The 18,565-nt window shown below is 44.9% G+C and overlaps 1 protein-coding gene across 3 annotated transcripts in view; it reads right to left on the reverse strand.

Annotated features, from left to right (window-relative positions):
* The window catches only part of vps26c (VPS26 endosomal protein sorting factor C), a 72,119-nt gene that overhangs the window by 47,904 nt on the left and 5,650 nt on the right, over positions 1–18,565 (reverse strand). For 2 of the 3 annotated variants that reach the window (XR_011948591.1, XM_072513229.1), the window contains exons 2-3: positions 4,304–4,447; positions 1,794–1,943 (exon numbers count right to left, since the gene is read on the reverse strand). Coding sequence is in view for 2 of the 3 variants with exons in the window: in XM_072513229.1 (XP_072369330.1) it covers positions 1,794–1,943; positions 4,304–4,447 (294 nt within the window). In the remaining variant the exon portion in view is untranslated. Of the gene's footprint in view, positions 1–1,793; positions 1,944–4,303; positions 4,448–16,681; positions 16,907–18,565 lie in introns of those variants that run through there. The other variant, XM_072513230.1, reaches the window with a different exon arrangement.

Here is an 18,565-nt window from a genome sequence, read left to right on the forward strand (position 1 = left end):
TTGCTGCAGGCGGTGGGGCCATCCCAGTGATTTACGGGAGGATTTTGGAGGAGGATGAGGTGCCCATGAAGAGGTGTAAAGCGCAGTGGGAGGAAGTGTTGGAGGTGGCGCTGGAGAAGGGACTGTCATGTGAGGTGCTGCGGAAGGTAAATGCCTCTTCTTTGTGTGGCTGATGCAGCTGAAGGTAGTGTACAGAGCTTACCTTACAAAGTCTAGGATGGGCCTGCTGTTCGAAGGGGTGGAGAAAGTCTGTGAGCAATGTGGGAGGGGCCCTATGAACCACATGCATAAGGTTGGGCCTGCCCGAAGCTGGAAAGGGTTTAGAGGACAGTGTTCAGCGGCATTTCAGGCTGGTACATGTGGATGTGGAGTCTGGTCCCCTAGTAGCCATATTCGGGGTGCCAGACCAACCAGAGCTGCAGATGTTTCAGCCTTTGCCTCATATTGCTCACAGGCAGGTCTTGTTGGGGCGGCAGTCAACTTCTCCAGCCTGTGCCTCGGCGTAGCAGGGGGGCCTGTTGGAGTTTTTGGCCCTGGAAAAAGTTAAATGTTCTCTGTGTTTTTGGGGGGGGGGTCTTGCTTTTTATTTACAAACTAAATAGCTGGAATAGAAGACCACTTCTGGTTTTTGACCTTGTCTTCCTTAAAACCGAGTTGCGCTGTTGCATTATTACTTTGAACATCTTGGGCGGGATTCTCTAATCCCGCAGCAGAGTGTCCATGCCACCGTAAATGCCGTCGCGTTTTACGATGGCGTGAACGGTCCGACCCGACGACTAATTCTGGCCCGTAAAAGTGGCCAGCACGGCACTGGAGCGGTTCCAGCTGCTAATCCCGGCAAGAACTGGGTGCCGCAGGATCCGCGCATGCGCAGTGGCACCGGCACCGCCAACGCGCGCATGCGCAGTGCCTTCCTTCAACCCGCCGGCCCCGACGCAACATGGCGCAGGACTACATGGGCCGGTGCGGAAGTAACGAGGTCCCCAGCCAGAGAGGCCGGCCCGCCGGTCGGTGGACCCCGATCGTGGGCCATGCCACATCGGAGCCCCCCCCCCCCCACCCCCGAGGGGTTAGACCCCCCCCTCTGCTCCGCCCCCCCGACCCCGACCCTTCCACGCTGAGTTCCCGCCGGCTGAGAGCAGGCGTGGACGGCGGCGGCGGGACTCAGCATTTTCACGACAGCCATCCTGGGCCGAGAATCGGCGGGCTGGCCGCATAGAGGCCCCTGACCAGCGCCGCGCCAACCACGCCGGTGCCGATTCTCCGCAGAGCTGGCATCAGGTCGGCGTGTCACGATTCGCGCCGGTCACGGGGTTTCTCCTGCCCGGTCACGGGCTGCGAGAATCCCGCCCCTTGCATCGCTTTACTTTGTGGCTTCTTATGACATTTTGTTTGGTGTACTTAATATTTTCTTTGGCTTCTTTTGGAGGGGTACCTTCTCTCAGCATTTCGGGGACCTTAAAACTCCAGTTGTCTAAAGTATGCCTGTTGTCAAATGCATGGACATAAGCTTAATCGAAAGGAAGATTAGACAAGATATTGAAAGGATGGGAAACGGGATTGCCTGCCTTCTATCAAAAATACAATTACTCCAAAACAGTGCAGCTTCTGGTAGGTTAGCAAGGACATAGTACCATACAAAATCAGGGGAGAAAGTTCTCCCTCTCCGGTCATCCAACCCAATCCAGCCCCAATTAAACCAGTGCAAAAATGCTTAGCCTTATTCTTACTACCAGGTTATGTTGAACACGATCTTTTTTTGTTCAATCTTGATACATATAGTTGTCACTTACCTGGATGTTTACGAAGACACCATGGTATGTCTCGTACATAACTTTGCTGCCTTTTGCCTTCAGTGGGAATTCAAAAGGAATTTCCGTCCGGCCACTAGGTAGTTTCCCTGCCTTGGTTACCTCTATGCTACTGCTGATGAGCTGGATAGGCTGGAAAAAAACAGCAAAGATCAGTGCTAAAGGCGAGTTAAGTCACAAAGATTACAATGTTTTTGGGGAGCAGTTTTGAAATGCGGAAATTCACTATGACAATTCTGTGTTCGACATTCCCGAAGGCCAAACACAGAAGTAAAGATCGCTTCCCTCAGCTCCAACAACAGGTAGAACTGTTTCCATTATAGGTGACACACAAATTGGAAATTTTATTGATCTGTTAGATACCCAAGCTCAGAAAAGCACACACAACTGTTTCAGTAGGTCTTTGTGAAATTATACTCTTGTTTTCATACAAGATGGTAGACAGGTGGTACAGATACCTCTCTCCCTTTTCCCCAAAGGCGACCCTGATTTGGGTTCAGCTGAGTCCAGTGATTAAGATACAAGAACAGAAGATCATTTAGCCTGACCTGGGGCCCAACTCTATACATCCACATGTTGTTGAATAGTTTTAGTTGACAAACATCTATAAATCTCAGAACTGACATTAACAATTGGTCTAGCATCAAATGCCATTTGTGGAAGAGTGTCACTTTAACCACCCTGAAAGAACCATTTCCTAATTCCACTTCTTTGTGGCAACCAACCAACAATCCAGAGACAACCCAGAGATTGAGCATTCAAACCCCATCACGACAAGTTTATGAAACTGAATTCATTCAATAGAGTAATTTGTGGGCACTGAAAACTGCTGAACAGTCGTTAAAAACCCAACTAATTTGCCACTGTTGTTCAGGGAAGGAAACCTGTCAGCACACATTTACATCCAATCCACATTATGCACTTGATTCAGCATGTTCTCTGGACAGAGCATGCTAATTGCATACACATTTCCATTTGAAGGGTCTATAGCCTAAACATCGACTTTTTCTCTTAAAGATAGTTATTTAAAACATTTTTTATTTCCACTTCAGAATACGGGTGCAATTAATTTATTTTCATCATAACACAAAACAGTTCTCGGGAGCTTTTGCCACCTAGTGGCAGATCAGTGATGATGTTTCCAAGTGCTTCTTGCATTTTAGGCAGCCTGGATGCTTTTGGGAAGTTTTACTGGGTCATTTTATCATCCAAATGACTAAATAATAATCCTTATTATCACAAGTAGTCATGAAGTTACTGTGAAATGCCCCTAGTCGCCACATTCCGGCACTTGGGTGGCTTGATAGCACCATGGTTAGCACTGTCTCTTCACAGCTCCAGGCTCCCAGGTTCGATTCCCGGTTTGGGTCACTGCCTGTGCGGCGTCTGAACGTTCTCCCAGTGTCTGCGTGGGTTTCTTCCGGGAGCTCCGGTTTCCTCCCTCAGACCAAAGGCGTGCTGGTTAGGTGGATTGGCCATGCTAAATTGCCCTTAGTGTCCAAAGGGGTTGGGTGGGGTTGCGGAGTTATGGATATGGGGCGGAAGTGTGGGCTTAAAGTGGGGTGGTCTCTCAAAGGGCCGGTGCAGACTAGTTGGGCCGAATGGCCTCCTTCTGCACTGTACATTCTATGTCTATGTTCGGGTACACAGAGGGAGAATTCAGAATGTCCAAATTACCAGGTCTTGTGGGAGGAAACCGGAGCACCCGGAGGAAACCCATGCAGACACAGGGAGAATGTGCAGACTCCGCACAGACAGTGACCCAAGCCGGGAATGGCGCTGTGAAGCAACAGTGCTAACCACTGGGCACAAAGGGTTGCAATTCCAATATTTCTATGAAGTCCCAGTCTAATATTGGCTTACATGCAAGCCTGACAGCAAGATAGACTGGCTCCTAGTTACATTAGACCACACAATATGCTTAATCACATGGTTTAAATTGGCTGTTCTGCACTGCCACTTTCCAATGCCACATCTGCAAGGCTGTCTGGTCAACTAATCAAAACAAGTCAGCTGTTATCTGCAACTCGCTTCAAGCAGATAATGTCCATCACTCCAGAAGCATTTTCACAGTAAAGGATTTCAGCTGACAGCTGAAGTCTATCTCTCTCTCTGTCCACCCTCTTCTCTCATTTGAGCTCCTTGACATAACCAGTCCAACTTCAGGAACCACTGCATTCAGAGAGCCAACAGACCTGAGAAAAGAAGAGCCCACGAACATGTGTTGGCTGTCTGTTCTCGGAAAGGGAACATCTGAAGCTGATCCCCCAAGTTTACAGTCATTAGCATATCAACATCTAACCAGAAAGATATCAAAGAAGGAAAGTAATGTACAGATCTTCTGTGAGAGAGGTCATCTCCCAGCTAAGTGCTTTTGATAGGAGGTCAGATATTCCTACAACAGGGAAACAAGTCCATACAAAATATTATAGTCCATCCCCACAATTAGATCATTTAATGAGAAAGGGAAAAAGTTGGACAATCTGACATACCTTGACAGAATTGTAAAAAGCTTCAAATACACCAACACTCTTTGCACTGAGTTGCAGGCTAACAACCCCATCCATGGCCAAGGTGATTCCCTGGTGCTGAATGGCTTCTTTACTGGATAGAATTACCACTCCGGACAGAGATTCCTGTAACAGAAGCCACAATACAAATCAAAAAAAGCATTGCTGTTATATATTCAAATCCACAACACAGGTCCCACCTATTACAGAGTGATTTTTTTGATCACTTCATTCATTTCTACTGAATCACTCAATATTTCTGAACCTTACTTTTTTTGGATGCAATTGAAAATTTCCCTTGCATCTGCAGACACACCATGGTCAATATAGATGTTAATCAAGTATTTATTTTGTTCTGTTTCATTAGTTCAACATTGTTAATTATATAGCAATTGGGGGTTAATTATATTCAGGTGGTGGAAATTAATTGGGGACTTACCTGTAAAAGGAGCAGACTGAGTGCGCAGTTGATGGTTGAAGGTGCACAGTATGCAACATGTATGCATCACTTACCATCTTTTACTTACAAAAACATAAGACAACATGATGCTAGTGGTTAGCACTGCTGTCTCAGAGAGCCAGGGATCAGGGTTCAATTCCAGTCTTGGGTGACGGAGCTTGCACGTTCTCCCCATGTCTGCATATGTTTCCTCCGAGTGCTCAGGTTTCCTCCCACAACCCAAAGATTTGCAGGTTAGGTGGATTGACCATGATCAATGCACTGGGTTACAGGGATAGGGCGGAGGAGTGGGCCTGGGCAGAGTGCTCTTTTGAAGGGTCAGTGCAGACTTGATGGGCTGAATAGAACATAGAACAGTACAGCACAGAACAAGCCCTTCGGCCCTCGATGTTGTGCCGAGCTTTGTCCGAAACCAAGATCAAGCTATCCCACTCCCTGTCATTCTGGTGTGCTCCATGTGCCTATCCAATAACCGCTTGAAAGTTCCTAAAGCGTCCGATTCCACTATCACAGCAGGCAGTCCATTCCACACCCTAACCACTCTCTGAGTAAAGAATCTACCTCGGACATCCCTCCTATATCTCCCACCCCAAACCTTATAGTTATGCCCCCTTGTAACAGCTACATCCACCCGAAGAAATAGACTCTGAACGTCCACTCTATCTATCCCCCTCATTATCTTATAAACCTCTATTAAGTCGCCTCTCAACCTCCTTTGCTCCAATGAGAAAAGCCCTAGCTCCCTCAGCCTTTCCTCATAAGACCTATCCTGCAAACCGGGCAGCATCCTGGTAAATCTCCTTTGCACCATTTCCAATGCTTCCACACCCTTCCTATAATGAGGTGACCAGAACTGCACACAATATTCCAAATGTGGTCTCACCAGGGTCCTGTACAGTTGCAGCATAACCCCATGGCTCTTAAACTCAAGCCCCCTGTTAATAAACGCTAACACACAAAAGGCCTTCTTCATGGCTCTATCCACTTGAGAGGCAACCTTCAGAGATCTGTGGACATGAACCCCAAGATCTCTCTGTTCCTCCACATTCCTCCGAACCCTGCTGTTGACCCTGTAATCCGCATTCAAATTTGTCATACCAAAATGGCTTCCTTCTGCTCTGTAGAGATTCTGTGGATTCTAAGGCTCCAGTGTACTATCCTTCATCTCTTGGATATAACAAAAACTGCGTAATGTGGCATTAGACCACAAGAACAGTCCATTCAGTACCTCGACCTTGGTCTGTCATTCAATTATTTTTGGTTTGTTTGTATCCTAACTCCATCCACCGATTTTGGTTCCACATCCCTTAACATCCTTTCCGAACAAAAGTCAATCAATCTCAGTTTTGATATTTTCAATTGGTCCTCCAGCCTGAGGTACAAAGTTTCAGATTTTCACTACTTATATGAAAAATTGTTTCCTGAAATTATCCCATAATATCATATTTCTTACTTTCAGGTTATGCTCCTTTGTTTTGGACTTGTTTGTACTAAGTCAGTTGCCTTCGATCCAAGAGGCAGGTGGGTGCTTCACTTGACTTCAGTCACCAGATGACCAGAAATGGATACAACTACAGAGCAAAGGTATCAGGGATCTTGAGACCAAGTTTGGTCTGGTGGGCAAGTGGAAGAAAGCATCATGACATAAATAGCTGATCAGATGGTCTCCATCTTAGTAACAAAGAAATCCATGAGCTTCTCACATTTAACTTGAGGTGTGGAGGAGTCTGTGCGTGAAAGTGCAAAACCTAGTTAGATTCAGGCTGGGCAAAGGTGTTTGTATGTGTGGGGGTTGATTTCAATTCAAACTATATTTCCATTGTGCTTCGAGAGGATTACAGCTTGAAGAGTAAATAGAAGCTGGCAGAAGTAGAAGTGGTTGCTTAGCAACTAGAGGATTGGAGGGTAGGAGGGTTTTTGAATTTTAGTTTTTAGCTGAATTTGTTTGCAGTTGAAGCTCTGCCAGGAGGAAAAACGGGAAAGGACAAGGGAGCTGCAAAGAGGCAGACTTCTCAAAGAAGCAGATGCAGACCAGATAACCAGGGAATTGAGACAGAAAGAATATCTGAAGTTAAGAGAACAGAGACTAAGGTACTGTTCAGAGGAGAGTTCAAAAGGAGAAGCAGATGTTGTTGGGAGTGAAAAATACAGCTGCAGTTCAGAGGCAAATCAAAAGTTTGATGCCATTTTAATGGAGTCTGGGAATCGGCAGTTAAAGCAATTATGAACAGTTTGTGCAGCGGTTAAGACAAATAAATCCAAAAGGGGGAGTTGGAAATCCTGGATACTGGATTCGTTGTTAAAAGTGGAGCGGAATCTTTGTTTAAGAGATCATTTGGAAAACCTGGACTGGATTTTTGCTTGCAAGCCACTGATGATGTGGAGATGCCGGCGTTGGACTGGGGTGAGCACAGTAAGAAGTCTTACAACACCAGGTTAAAGTCCAACAGGTTTGTTTCGATGTCACTAGTTTTCGGAGCGCTGATCCTTCCTCAGGTGAATGAAGAGGTATGTTCCAGAAACATATATATAGACAGATTCAAAGATGCCAGACAATGCTTGGAATACGAGCATTAGCAGGTGATTAAATCTTTACAGATCCAGAGATGGGGTAACCCCAGGTTAAAGAGGTGTGAATTGTGTCAAGCCAGGACAGTTGGTAGGATTTCACAGGCCAGATGGTGGGGGATGAATGTAATGCGACATGAATCCCAGGCCCCGGTTGAGGCCGCACTCATGTGTGCGGAACTTGGCTATAAGTTTCTGCTCGGCGATTCTGCGTTGTCGTGCGTCCTGAAGGCCGCCTTGCAGAACGCTTACCCGGAGATCAGAGGCTGAATGCTCTTTCAGTTCCCTTCCAGTCGGGGAACACTTCAGCAGTCAAGGGCATTCAGCCTCTGATCTCCGGGTAAGCATTCTCCAAGGTGGCCTTCAGGACGCGCGACAACGCAGAATCGCCGAGTAGAAGCTTATAGCCAAGTTCCGCACACATGAGTGCGGCCTCAACCAGGACCTGGGATTCATGTCGCATTACATTCATCCCCCACCATCTGGCCTGCGAAATCCTACCAACTGTCCTGGCTTGATACAATTCACACCTCTTTAACCTGGGGTTACCCCATCTCTGGATCTGTAAGGATTTAATCACCTGCTAATGCTCGCATTCCTAGCATTGTTTGGCATCTTTGAAATTGTCTATGTGTTTCTGGAACAGACCTCTTCATTCACCTGAGGAAGGAGCAGCGCTCCGAAAGCTAGTGACATCGAAACAAACCTGTTGGACTTTAACCTGGTGTTATAAAACTTCTTACTGTGCTCACCCCAGTCCAACGCCAGCATCTCCACATCATAAATAAGCTTGGGTAGATCAGGCTGATTTTTAAAATTCAGTCAACAAGCTCAGAAACAAATGCAATACAGAAGTTTGATTTGAGAGAAAAAAATCATTCCAGAATAAATCACGACAATGTGAAAGGGTAAGTCATCTCAGGCTTGGTAAAATCAAGCTGCACAGCCCAGGAAGGCCCTAAATTCCCAATGTCATGTCAGCTGCTCTCACCTAAACCAGGACTTGTTTTGGGAGGCAGGAGGGTGGAACAAATTAAGCCAGTTCCTAGTAAACAAAAGGAATTTATATACAGAGAGCAATGTCCAAACCAAAACAATGGTTAAATGTCTCTCCCCAAGAGCTTGTGAAATGGCTTTGGACTGTTCCCACAACAGTCCCAACTTGCAGTTTATACAGTTCCTTGAACATAATTGTGTTTCATAGGAGTATAATCAGTACAAAAATTGACACTAGGCGTTTTGTACAATGTAACCTGAAATTTGGCAGAAATTAGTATTCATAAAAATGTCAACTCATGAAAGACTTCACACTGTAAGACATGGCAAGGGAGATGGCAGGGATGTTTAGTGTGGAAGGGTACAGAGTTGGAAGTTTGGTCTATCTACAGAACACAGTAAGATTCCCCCTCGGACAGAAAAATCACTAAAATGTTAGTGAACTTCGCTTCATCAAGTCACCACACATCTCTATGCTTGCTTTTGTTCATAACTCTTCTAAAAGAACATTGCCTCCAAGTAGCTCGACAGCAGGGACACCCATATTAAAGACTCAATGCACAGAATCCCAATAACACTACTGCGTTTCGTAGGTGGGATTCAGGTCAAATCAGACTCCTCCAAACAAATTCAGAAAACCCTTCCCCCTTCCCCAAAAGCCATATATTAGACAATTTATATATACCCTCTTTTTTGGTAGAAATCTGCGTGATCAAAATTCTTGCCTGACAAATAGTAAACACCCAACAACTACCATGCTCTTCATCTCCATTCCACATTGTCACTCTGCAATATATGCTTTACTGCTGGCTAGTTTGACATTAGCTCAGTTCTGTTTCCAGGTTACTGACTAAATCTCAGTTTTTGGGACAAGTGCTCCAGATTTCAATATAATTTCTGTGAAGAATTACTTTCTGACAGCATCCCCAGTACAGCCTAGCTCATGTCCTTTATTTCGTACTCCCATCAGAGGAAATAGTTCTTGCAAAGTTCTGATGAAAGGACATCAATCTGAACCATTTACTCTGTTTCTCGCTCCACAGATGCTGCCTGATCTGTAGAATTTGATTAGAGCATACCCATTTTAATCCCAGTATCATTTTGCTGTTGTCCCCAGTTGATGTGCTGCGTCAATTGTGTTAACGCGGTGGGTGGTGCATGGTGGCCAGTCTGCTCATCATCTCTTGCTTTTAGTTCTCACCATTGACTAGTGGTACAGCTATTGTGAAAAGAGAGTAGCGTACGTGACCCTCGTCTGCCAGTACGTTGCCTCTTCACCAGGAAGCCCTACGTTGTGCCTCCCTCTGGCATTGTACACAAACTTGGTAGCTTGCGGATTCAGTCTAAACTACAGAGAACTTGAAGGAGGCCTGCCTCCCAGAGAAGTGGCACGTAGGACCACCGGCAAGTGGTTATGTCCACAAACCAGGCAATGGGTAAACAGCCCCACTGTTTTGTTGGTGTTGAGAAAAAAAGCTAAAGGAGTAAACCCTGACAGAAAATCCAGCTCCGTAGGTGGTAATCAGTTAGCTTCTCAGCAACTCCTGTTGCAAAACTGCTACCAAGCAGTCTGGTTTCATCCTTTCCTTTGGACCACACCAGTGATAGTGAGAGATGGGGGGTCCTGATGATTGGGCTACTCAGGATCTCCATACTATTTGCCAGGCTTGTGCCCTGGAGAGGATGCTCAGGCTTCATGATTTACATTGGTACAACACGTGAAGCAACAGTTACTCATTACAGGCTCTTGCTTGATTGGCTTTGAGAACAAGGTCCAAGGGTTACTTCTGACAGCGGGAGAAATCATCCCATCTCTTCAGGTAGCAACCACCCATCCTAATCTGTGAAGCCCCCAGTCAGTTAGGTGCTGTTCTGCCATGCCCTGCTTGCTTCTGTTCTGCCATGCCCTGCTTGCTTCAATGGGTGCTTGGACTTAGAGAACTATCTCTCAACAGAGGGGTTGTTAATCTATGCAACAGGCAAGACAAACTCAACGAAGAAGACACCAGCCTTTTGCATCACAAGCTGGAATGTAAGGACCATGCACTCTGGCCATACCGACAAGCTTCCGCAGGTTGATGACGCACGCAAGACAATTGTGATCGACAAAGATTTTAGAAAATTCAATTTGGATATTGATACACTACAAGAAACTAGGCAGGCTCAATGTGGATCCTTTAAAGAAAAATACTGTATGTTCTTTCTTCTGGCAGGGGAAAATCCAAGAGGTGAGCATGGAGTGGGATTCATAGTAAAAAAATTACACTACATGCAATGATTGAACTCCCCTTAGAAAACAGAGACTTCTTACTCTTCACTTTTCAACAAGCATGGACCTAGTAACACTCAACTCCATCCAATTCTATGAGGCACCTGGCACTGGCATCAGCAGAATTCCCAGCACAAAGGGACTGTACCTTCTACGTAACCTCAACTCAAGGATGGACTCTGACGACACAGGTTGGCCAACCTGAGAATCGGCAAGATGAACAAAAATGGGCAGAGGTTGCTGGAATTGTGTTGTTACCATGGACACTGCGGCACAGCTTGGTTAGGAAGTAGCTTTTGGGGAGCAGCATGGTGGTGCACTGGTTAGCACTGCTGTCTCACGGCGCCGAGGTCCTAGGTTCGATCCTGGCTCTGGCCCACAGTCCGTGTGGAGTTTGCATATTCTCCCCGTTTTGCATGGGTTTCGCCCCCACAACCCAAAGGATGTGCAGGGTAGGTGGATTGTTCACGCTAAATTGCCCCTTAATTGGAAAAAATGAATAGGGTATTCTAAATTTTAGGAAAAAAGGAAGCAGCTTTTGATCATACAAAGTGTCCTGGAGACACCCAGATCCATCTCTTCAGTCACAACAGATGTTGTCCAACTCAGAAGTGATGTACATCCCAGGTAATAATATATAATCTAAAAATCTTTATTGTCACAAAGATGCTTACATTCGCACTGCAATGAAGTTACTATGAAAAGCCCGCAGTCACCACATTCCAGCGCCTGTTCAGGTACACGGACGGAGAATTCAGAATGTCCAAATTACCTAACAGTAAGACTTTCGGGACTTGTGGGAGGAAACCGGAGCACCCGCATAAAACCCAGGCAGTGCAAACTCCGCACAGTGACCCAAGCCGGGAATCGAATCTGGGACTTTGGCGCTGTGAAGCAACAGTACTACCCACTATGCTACCGTGCACTCCGTTGTCTGCCAATGATTATTCTGGTTGTGCTGCATCACTTCCAAGCCCAATGTATCCGAGATGCAGTGTCCAGAACTAAATACAGTTCTTTAAGTGGGGTCTAACTAAATCTTGGTACACCTGCAACATAAGTGACTCTCCAAAGGCAGTCTGACATGCTGCCCAATAACAGGTCTCCGGCCTATGTGCACATTGCAGTAAGCCAATCATAAGAAAAAATGAAGGGAAGAAAACATTGAAAAATGAGTGGGAGCAGCATTTATGCAACACTCCTCAGAGAAGGGGAATATCTCACAAAGGGGAATGTCTCCAAGTCTTTCAGAAAAGGTTGAAGAATTGTCCATCATGCACGAGGGTAGGTGAGAATAGGACAACATGACTGCATTTTTTCAGAGAAGCAAAGTAGCTATGGGAGAGAATTCCGGAGGGCAAGGGGCATGGTGCCTGAAAGATTAACCTCCACCAACGAAGAGGTGAGAGCACAGATGAGCAGCAATTGAGAACTAGGCAAGTCATGGGTGCATAATCCCCCTAGAAAATGGGCATGACAGGATAGGACAAGCTATGGAGAGATTTGAAGGTATCGTCAGAGAATCCCTGGACCACAGGATGGATAAGTAATGATAGACAAGTGGAACAGGATACAAGGCCACAGATTAATTGAAGACTGTGGAGCATAAAGGCAGGAAATAGAAGGTTTGTGAATCAGTTTGAGATGATTTTTATGTTAATAGAAAGAATGACTGGAGCAGCAGATCATTGCTTTGAAATTAATCAGTGGAATCCAGAAAAGAACAGCCTCACCAATGTAGTGCAGTACATCTGATGAGCACTGAGCTCTGTGCCATATCTCCACAACCGTCAGATTGAACTTGACAGCTCTAACAGGTTTTCCTGAGTATCCAGCACTCTTGCAGCACTGAGTTTACTGTGTGTTGACAAAACATCTATCAGCCAGCAGTCTCCCAACCGTACTTATTAACACTGTTCATCACTTCCTTCCTCATGTACCTATCCATCGCTTGCCTATGCAACAAGCTCAGGGTAGAGTTCAGACGAAGAAGTGGACCCTTCTCTTAGCTGTAATATGTGACTAACCGCACATCCATTGTCACTATGTGTCCCGACAGTATGCTTGCTCGATCATGAACTGGTTTGTCTTCTGATTCTACTTCTGCATGTTCTTTGAGAAAGGGATCAATATTCAAAGTACTTGCTCGGCTTTTCTCCTTTAAAACATCCAGTAAAGTAATGATTAATAGCCGACTGCTTTGCCTGCAACCACTTTGATGCCAGCTCGTGGTCAGTATCAACAAACCTTACATCCTTACCCCAGTGACACTTCTGCAAATGGCATTAGCTCCCAATGATCAGACTTCAAGCCGCCAGCAACATATAAGTAAATGCACTAAAAGCAAGTACGGCCATCGGCGCAAAATAAGTTTTGTCACCTTTAGAAAAGCAAATCGCCGGATGTCCAAATCCAAACTCACTATCACAGGTCACACGCAATATTAAAAAGCTATTACTTACGTACTTGGGAAAGAAGCAGAGTTACTGGAGTATCAACAGGTACCAGGAAACCTTTAAGGATTGCATTGCTCATTCAGTACTTCAATACAGTACCCACAAAATAAAACTGCAAGTATCATAGAACCATGGATATAGAAACTTGAAAGACCAAAAATGTTGGGATCTTGCATTTAAGGCTTTCCACTTTGAAATAACAGAATATATTCGGTCCTTCTCCACCATATGCTGGCTGACCAGGTCCAGTTTTTAATGCCATCAATTCTATTTTGGTTATGGCATGTCCCTACCACCAGAGGACAGCAATGATTTACTTCCAAAATCATATAGATAGAGAGAAGTCATTTTCTTAAAATACATATATTATCCATGAACTTCAATTTTCTATAGTGATGTCTTGGAGAAGGTACAGTAGCAGAGGGTTATCTGCATCTGTGGGACCATACAACCACCGACCCCAATCCCAATCCTCTCAATCACAGTCACTAACTGCAGGCGAAGAAGGAAGTTGTGAGAATGGGCTAAGGTGGGTACAAAGGAAGGAGCAAGCGGCCCCATTATTCCCCAGAAGACAAAGCATCAAATAACCTTCTGCAAGGTCATTGCCAGTACTTGGCTGAAGCTGACCACACCGTGCAAAGATATGGACTGGTGTCCCAGGTTTTGATCATTCTCTCGGTATCCATCCTGACACCCAAAGGGAAGATTTTCTCACCAGCTCCATTAGCTATGTAACTGAAATTCTAATTCTTACATTGCTCGTGGACATTGCAGCAAACTGTTTTGTGTGACTTTGGCAAAACATCCACAAACAGTTCACCTATCTTCCCCTGTAGTCTACATAATGCAAGGAAGAAAACCTTCCCCTGCAAAACACCTTATCCTCACATAAAGTGCATGCAAATATTAACTTAGTATCAAGAGAACCATTTGCTTTCTTGCACTTTTTTCCCCCTCTTCCCTTCACTCCAACCTGGAGTCTAATGCGACAATTGTCACTAACCTTCAGCACATTATCAAAGTGCTCACTATACATGTGCACAAAAAACTTGACAAGATGCTATTTTGACCATGGAATTAATCTCAGCGGTGTTCAGTCCCTGTCCTTGCTGACAACTGGATGCAAGCACCTCCTGATGGTAAGAAAGGCACCACTAACATATTGGGCCCTCATATCATATTATAATCCAGGGGCAATTTTCATGCCATTACTGTCTCACGAGACCAGCTAAATGGCCACAGAGTGGGGATAAACCCCTAAACTCTCACCACTGGGTGGCTCAGTCACTCACCTAGCAAGGTTATTTAACTGGAGTGCAAAGATCATTTATGGAATGAGAACTTTCAATGGTGATGCCTGCTTTAGATTTGTACTAAGACTGTGAACCAAACCAATGCATTCAAACAATCCTGTTGAAATGTCAAGACAGCAGAGTAGGTACAAAATACAGCTGTATTCATAAAAGGAAAAAATTTTTTGCAAAGGGTAAAACTGCTATTTGACCCTCCTTCTTTCAATCCATCAACTCTCCAGGTGATCAAAACACATCCTTCCATCTCAATGTTAATCTAAATATTCCCTTTGCCTCCATTAATGATAAAGCAGGCACTGTTGTGACAGTAGTGGGCGATTTTCAAAGTGATAATTAGACTGAACACTTCACCCATCACAAGTCATAGACGGGTGAGAAGAATTTCCCATTTTAATTAGCAGCTTTGCTAATTGGCGTCTGCAACTGACCGATGTTATAAAGCAATTTTCAACAGAAAAATCTGAAAGTTAAGCAAGTTACCATGTGTCAGTCACCTAAATGGTTAATTCAGGTAATAAACACACAGATGGTACCAAGCCTTGGTTAAAAGCACTATTCATGTATCAACTCAATCAGATTCAGTTTTCAGCCCACACATGGGTCACCCTTATTGCCTATTCATCCCACAAAAAGGATATTTTCTTGTAATTTCACTGACAGTTTGGACTGGGGTTCCCAGATTAAATTCCTCAGTCCTTACAAACTACCATTTCATCTCCAGCCATCCTGGATGACCTCCCAAATTCATGTCTGTCTTTCCTGTAACTACATGTTTGAATCCCTCCAATCAGGTTTTTACGATGCTACCACAGAACCTAAATGGCCCTCATCAAAGTCAAATTATATCCTAGGTAATCAAACCCTCCTTATCTTTCTCGACTTATTTGCAGCCTTTGACAGTTCACCACCCATTCTCCTCCAATACCCCTCCCTCTTCCGGTCAAAATGCTTGCTTGCATAGAATACCTACATTCTGCACATCGAGCCTGTACCGACCCTCTGGAAGAATACCCTATCCAGTCCCACTCCCCTGCCCATCCCCATGATCCCAACTAACCTTTAGACACCAAGGGCAATTTAGCATGGCCAATCTACCTAGCCTGCACATCTTTGGATTGTGGGACGAAACCGGAGCACCTGAAGGAAATCCACACAAACATGGGGAGAATGTGTAGACTCCACACAGACAGTCACCCAGGGTTGGAATCAAACCCGGGTCCCTGTTGCTGTTTGAGGCAGCAGTGCCAACCACTGTGCCATCCGATGTTGTGTAGATACAGTTGTAGCCACAGAATGAATAACTTCAATGAATTATTTACATGCTCTCGTTAACGCTGATGTCCCAACGGATTGATCCTTGGCTCCCTATTTCTCATTGACTTACCGGTTCTCATGATCATCCAAAACACCGCATCAGCTTCTATATGTATGCTGACGGCACACAGCTCTACCTCACCATCACCGCTCTTGACATTGTCTCTACATTGTCATACTGCTTATCCCTCATGCAGAACTGGATAAACAGCAATTCTCTCCACTAAATATCAGAAGACTGAAACCGTTGTCTTCAATGTCCACCATAAACTTAGTTTCCTAGTAAATGGCTCCACCCCTCTCTCCCACAACTGTCAGAGGTTGAACTAGACTCGTTGGCAACCTTGTTGTCATACTGGACCCCAAGAGGAGCTTCTAAGCAGACATCAGTGTCTTCACAGCCTGTTTGCACCCCCACAACACTGTCCAACTCAAAGACTCTGCCTCAGCTCAATTGCGACTGGAGCCTTCATCCATGCCTTTGTTACTACTTAATATTTTATTGCTTTCCTGGCCAGTCTCCCATCTTACATCCTCCACACATTTGAGCTCATCCAAACTCTTTTGTCCATTTACTAACTCACAGCAAGTCCTGTTCACTTGTTGTCCCTATCCTGGCTGACCTGCAATAGTTCCTGAACAGCAGCACCTCCATTTGTTTTCAAATTCCTCCATTGCCTCACTCCTCTCTACTTCTATCAAAAGAGCCAGATATCACATGAGAAAATAACCACGTTCTTACCAACCATTGTTACTGGAAGCAGTGTCTCTTATTTATTCTTATGGTTCATGATTTTGAACACGTCAATCAGATTTCTCCTAAACCTCTGTCCCAAGGCAAATACCCACTCACAACGTCGTCCAAGACTCCAAGTCTACTAGGAGAATAATTACAGCTAATTTTTTTAAACCATAGTGTATCATCTTATCTTACATGGACAGAAATTGAATTACATCCACTACATGTTAGCCATTCCCCACCTTATACGATCTTCTATTCCATGTTTTAATGTCCTGAAGAGTAAAGTGGTTAGCATTGTTGCTTCACAGCGCCAGCGTCCCGGTTTTCGATTCCCAGCTTGGGTCACTGTCTTGTGCAAGGTTTGTACGTTCTCGCTGTGTTGTGTGGGTTTCCTCCGGGCGTTCCGGTTTCCTCCCACAAATCCCAAAAGATATGCTGTTAGGTAATTCGGACATTCTGAATTCTCCCTCCGTGGACCCGAACAGGCGCCGCAATGTGGTGACTAGGGGCTTGTCCCAGTAACTTCATTGCAGTGTTAATGTAAGCCTATTGTATAACAATAAAGATTATTTTTTTTTAAATTTAAGTATTTGTTATGAACTGAAAATTTCAATGCCACTCTCGCTCAGAACATATTCAATTCATTAACATACACAGTGAACAGAAGTGCTTCTCGAACAGAACACTGTAGTGCATCAATACCCTTTTTCAACACTGAACTCTAATTAAATCCCATTTGCTATCCTTCTTAAATTCCCAACTCCATAATCTTCCCCAGTAATGTCCCATATTGTCAAAGGCCTGATACAGTGCATTTCTCCATTTCCCTCATCTACTTTCTGCTATCAATTCAAAGAATTCAAAGTGGTCTGTCAAGCCCTATCAAAGCTTTTGAAGTCTATGCTGGTATGTCCCCATTCCTAATTGCCCTTGAAATGGCTTGCTCGGCCTGGAGCGACACGTAGGCCAGACTGGGTAAGGATGGCACATTTCCTTTCCGAAGGACATGAATGAACCAGATGGGTTTTTACAATAATTGGCAATGGTTTCATTATTAGTCTTTTAATTCCAGATTTTTATTGAATTCAAATTTCACCAACTACCATGGTGGGATTCGAACCCAGATCCCCAGAGCATTACCCTGGGTCTCTGGGCTACTAGTCCAGTGATAATACACACCACCACTTCTCCTTAGTTAAGTGAAATGCTTCATAATTACACAGGTTAGCTTAGACTTCATTAGCAAAGTTGCTGCTCTTATCTGGTGACCAATATGTGATGGCACCCATGGAAATTGGATTTGGCTCATCTGCAACACAGCATCCCCCCATTCTGCCTCCAACACACTCTCAAGTGGTGCATTCAGTACTCTAACCACTCACAGCATACAAGTGTTTCTTCCAGTCACTGCCTGTCCTTTTGTCAATCACCCCAATTCATCTCCTTCGATCCTTGGGCCTTCTGCCAACATACAAACAAGGAGCAGGAATAGTTCTTTCAGCCCTTTGAGTCTGCTCTGCCATTTAATAAGGTTTAGCCGATCTTATAGTAACCTCAAATCTGCATCTACCTCCGACACTCCTTGCTTACTAATAAACGAGCAGACTCTGCAGACAGTGACCCAGGTTTGATTCTCGCTTGGGTCACGGTCTGCACATTCTCCCCGTGGCTGTGTGGATTTCCGCCGGGTGCTCGGGTTTCCTCCCACAAGTCCCAAAAGACGTGCTTATTCGGTGAATTGGACATTCTGAATTCTCCCTCAGTGTACCCGAACAGGCACTGCCGGAGTGTGGCGACTAGGGGGATTTTCACAGTAACTTCATTGCAGTGTTAATGTAGGCCTACTTGTGACACATTAAAGATTATTATTAATCCAGCCACTGGTCTTAAAAATATCCAACGGTTTCCACCACTTTTCAGGAAGAGATCCAGAAGACTCAGCCCTCAAACAAGTTGCCTCATCTGTTTTAAATGGGTGATCCTTGGTTGTTAAATAGTGCCTCTAGTTCTAGATTTGCCCACAAAAGGAAGCAATCCTTCCTTAAATCAAGTGAACAAAACTGCACGTAGTATTCCAAATGTGGTCTCATATGTTCCCTGTACAATTGAAGCAGAGCCCCTCC

The sequence above is a fragment of the Scyliorhinus torazame genome, chromosome 8, assembly GCF_047496885.1.
Source record: "Scyliorhinus torazame isolate Kashiwa2021f chromosome 8, sScyTor2.1, whole genome shotgun sequence".
NCBI lineage: Eukaryota > Metazoa > Chordata > Chondrichthyes > Carcharhiniformes > Scyliorhinidae > Scyliorhinus > Scyliorhinus torazame.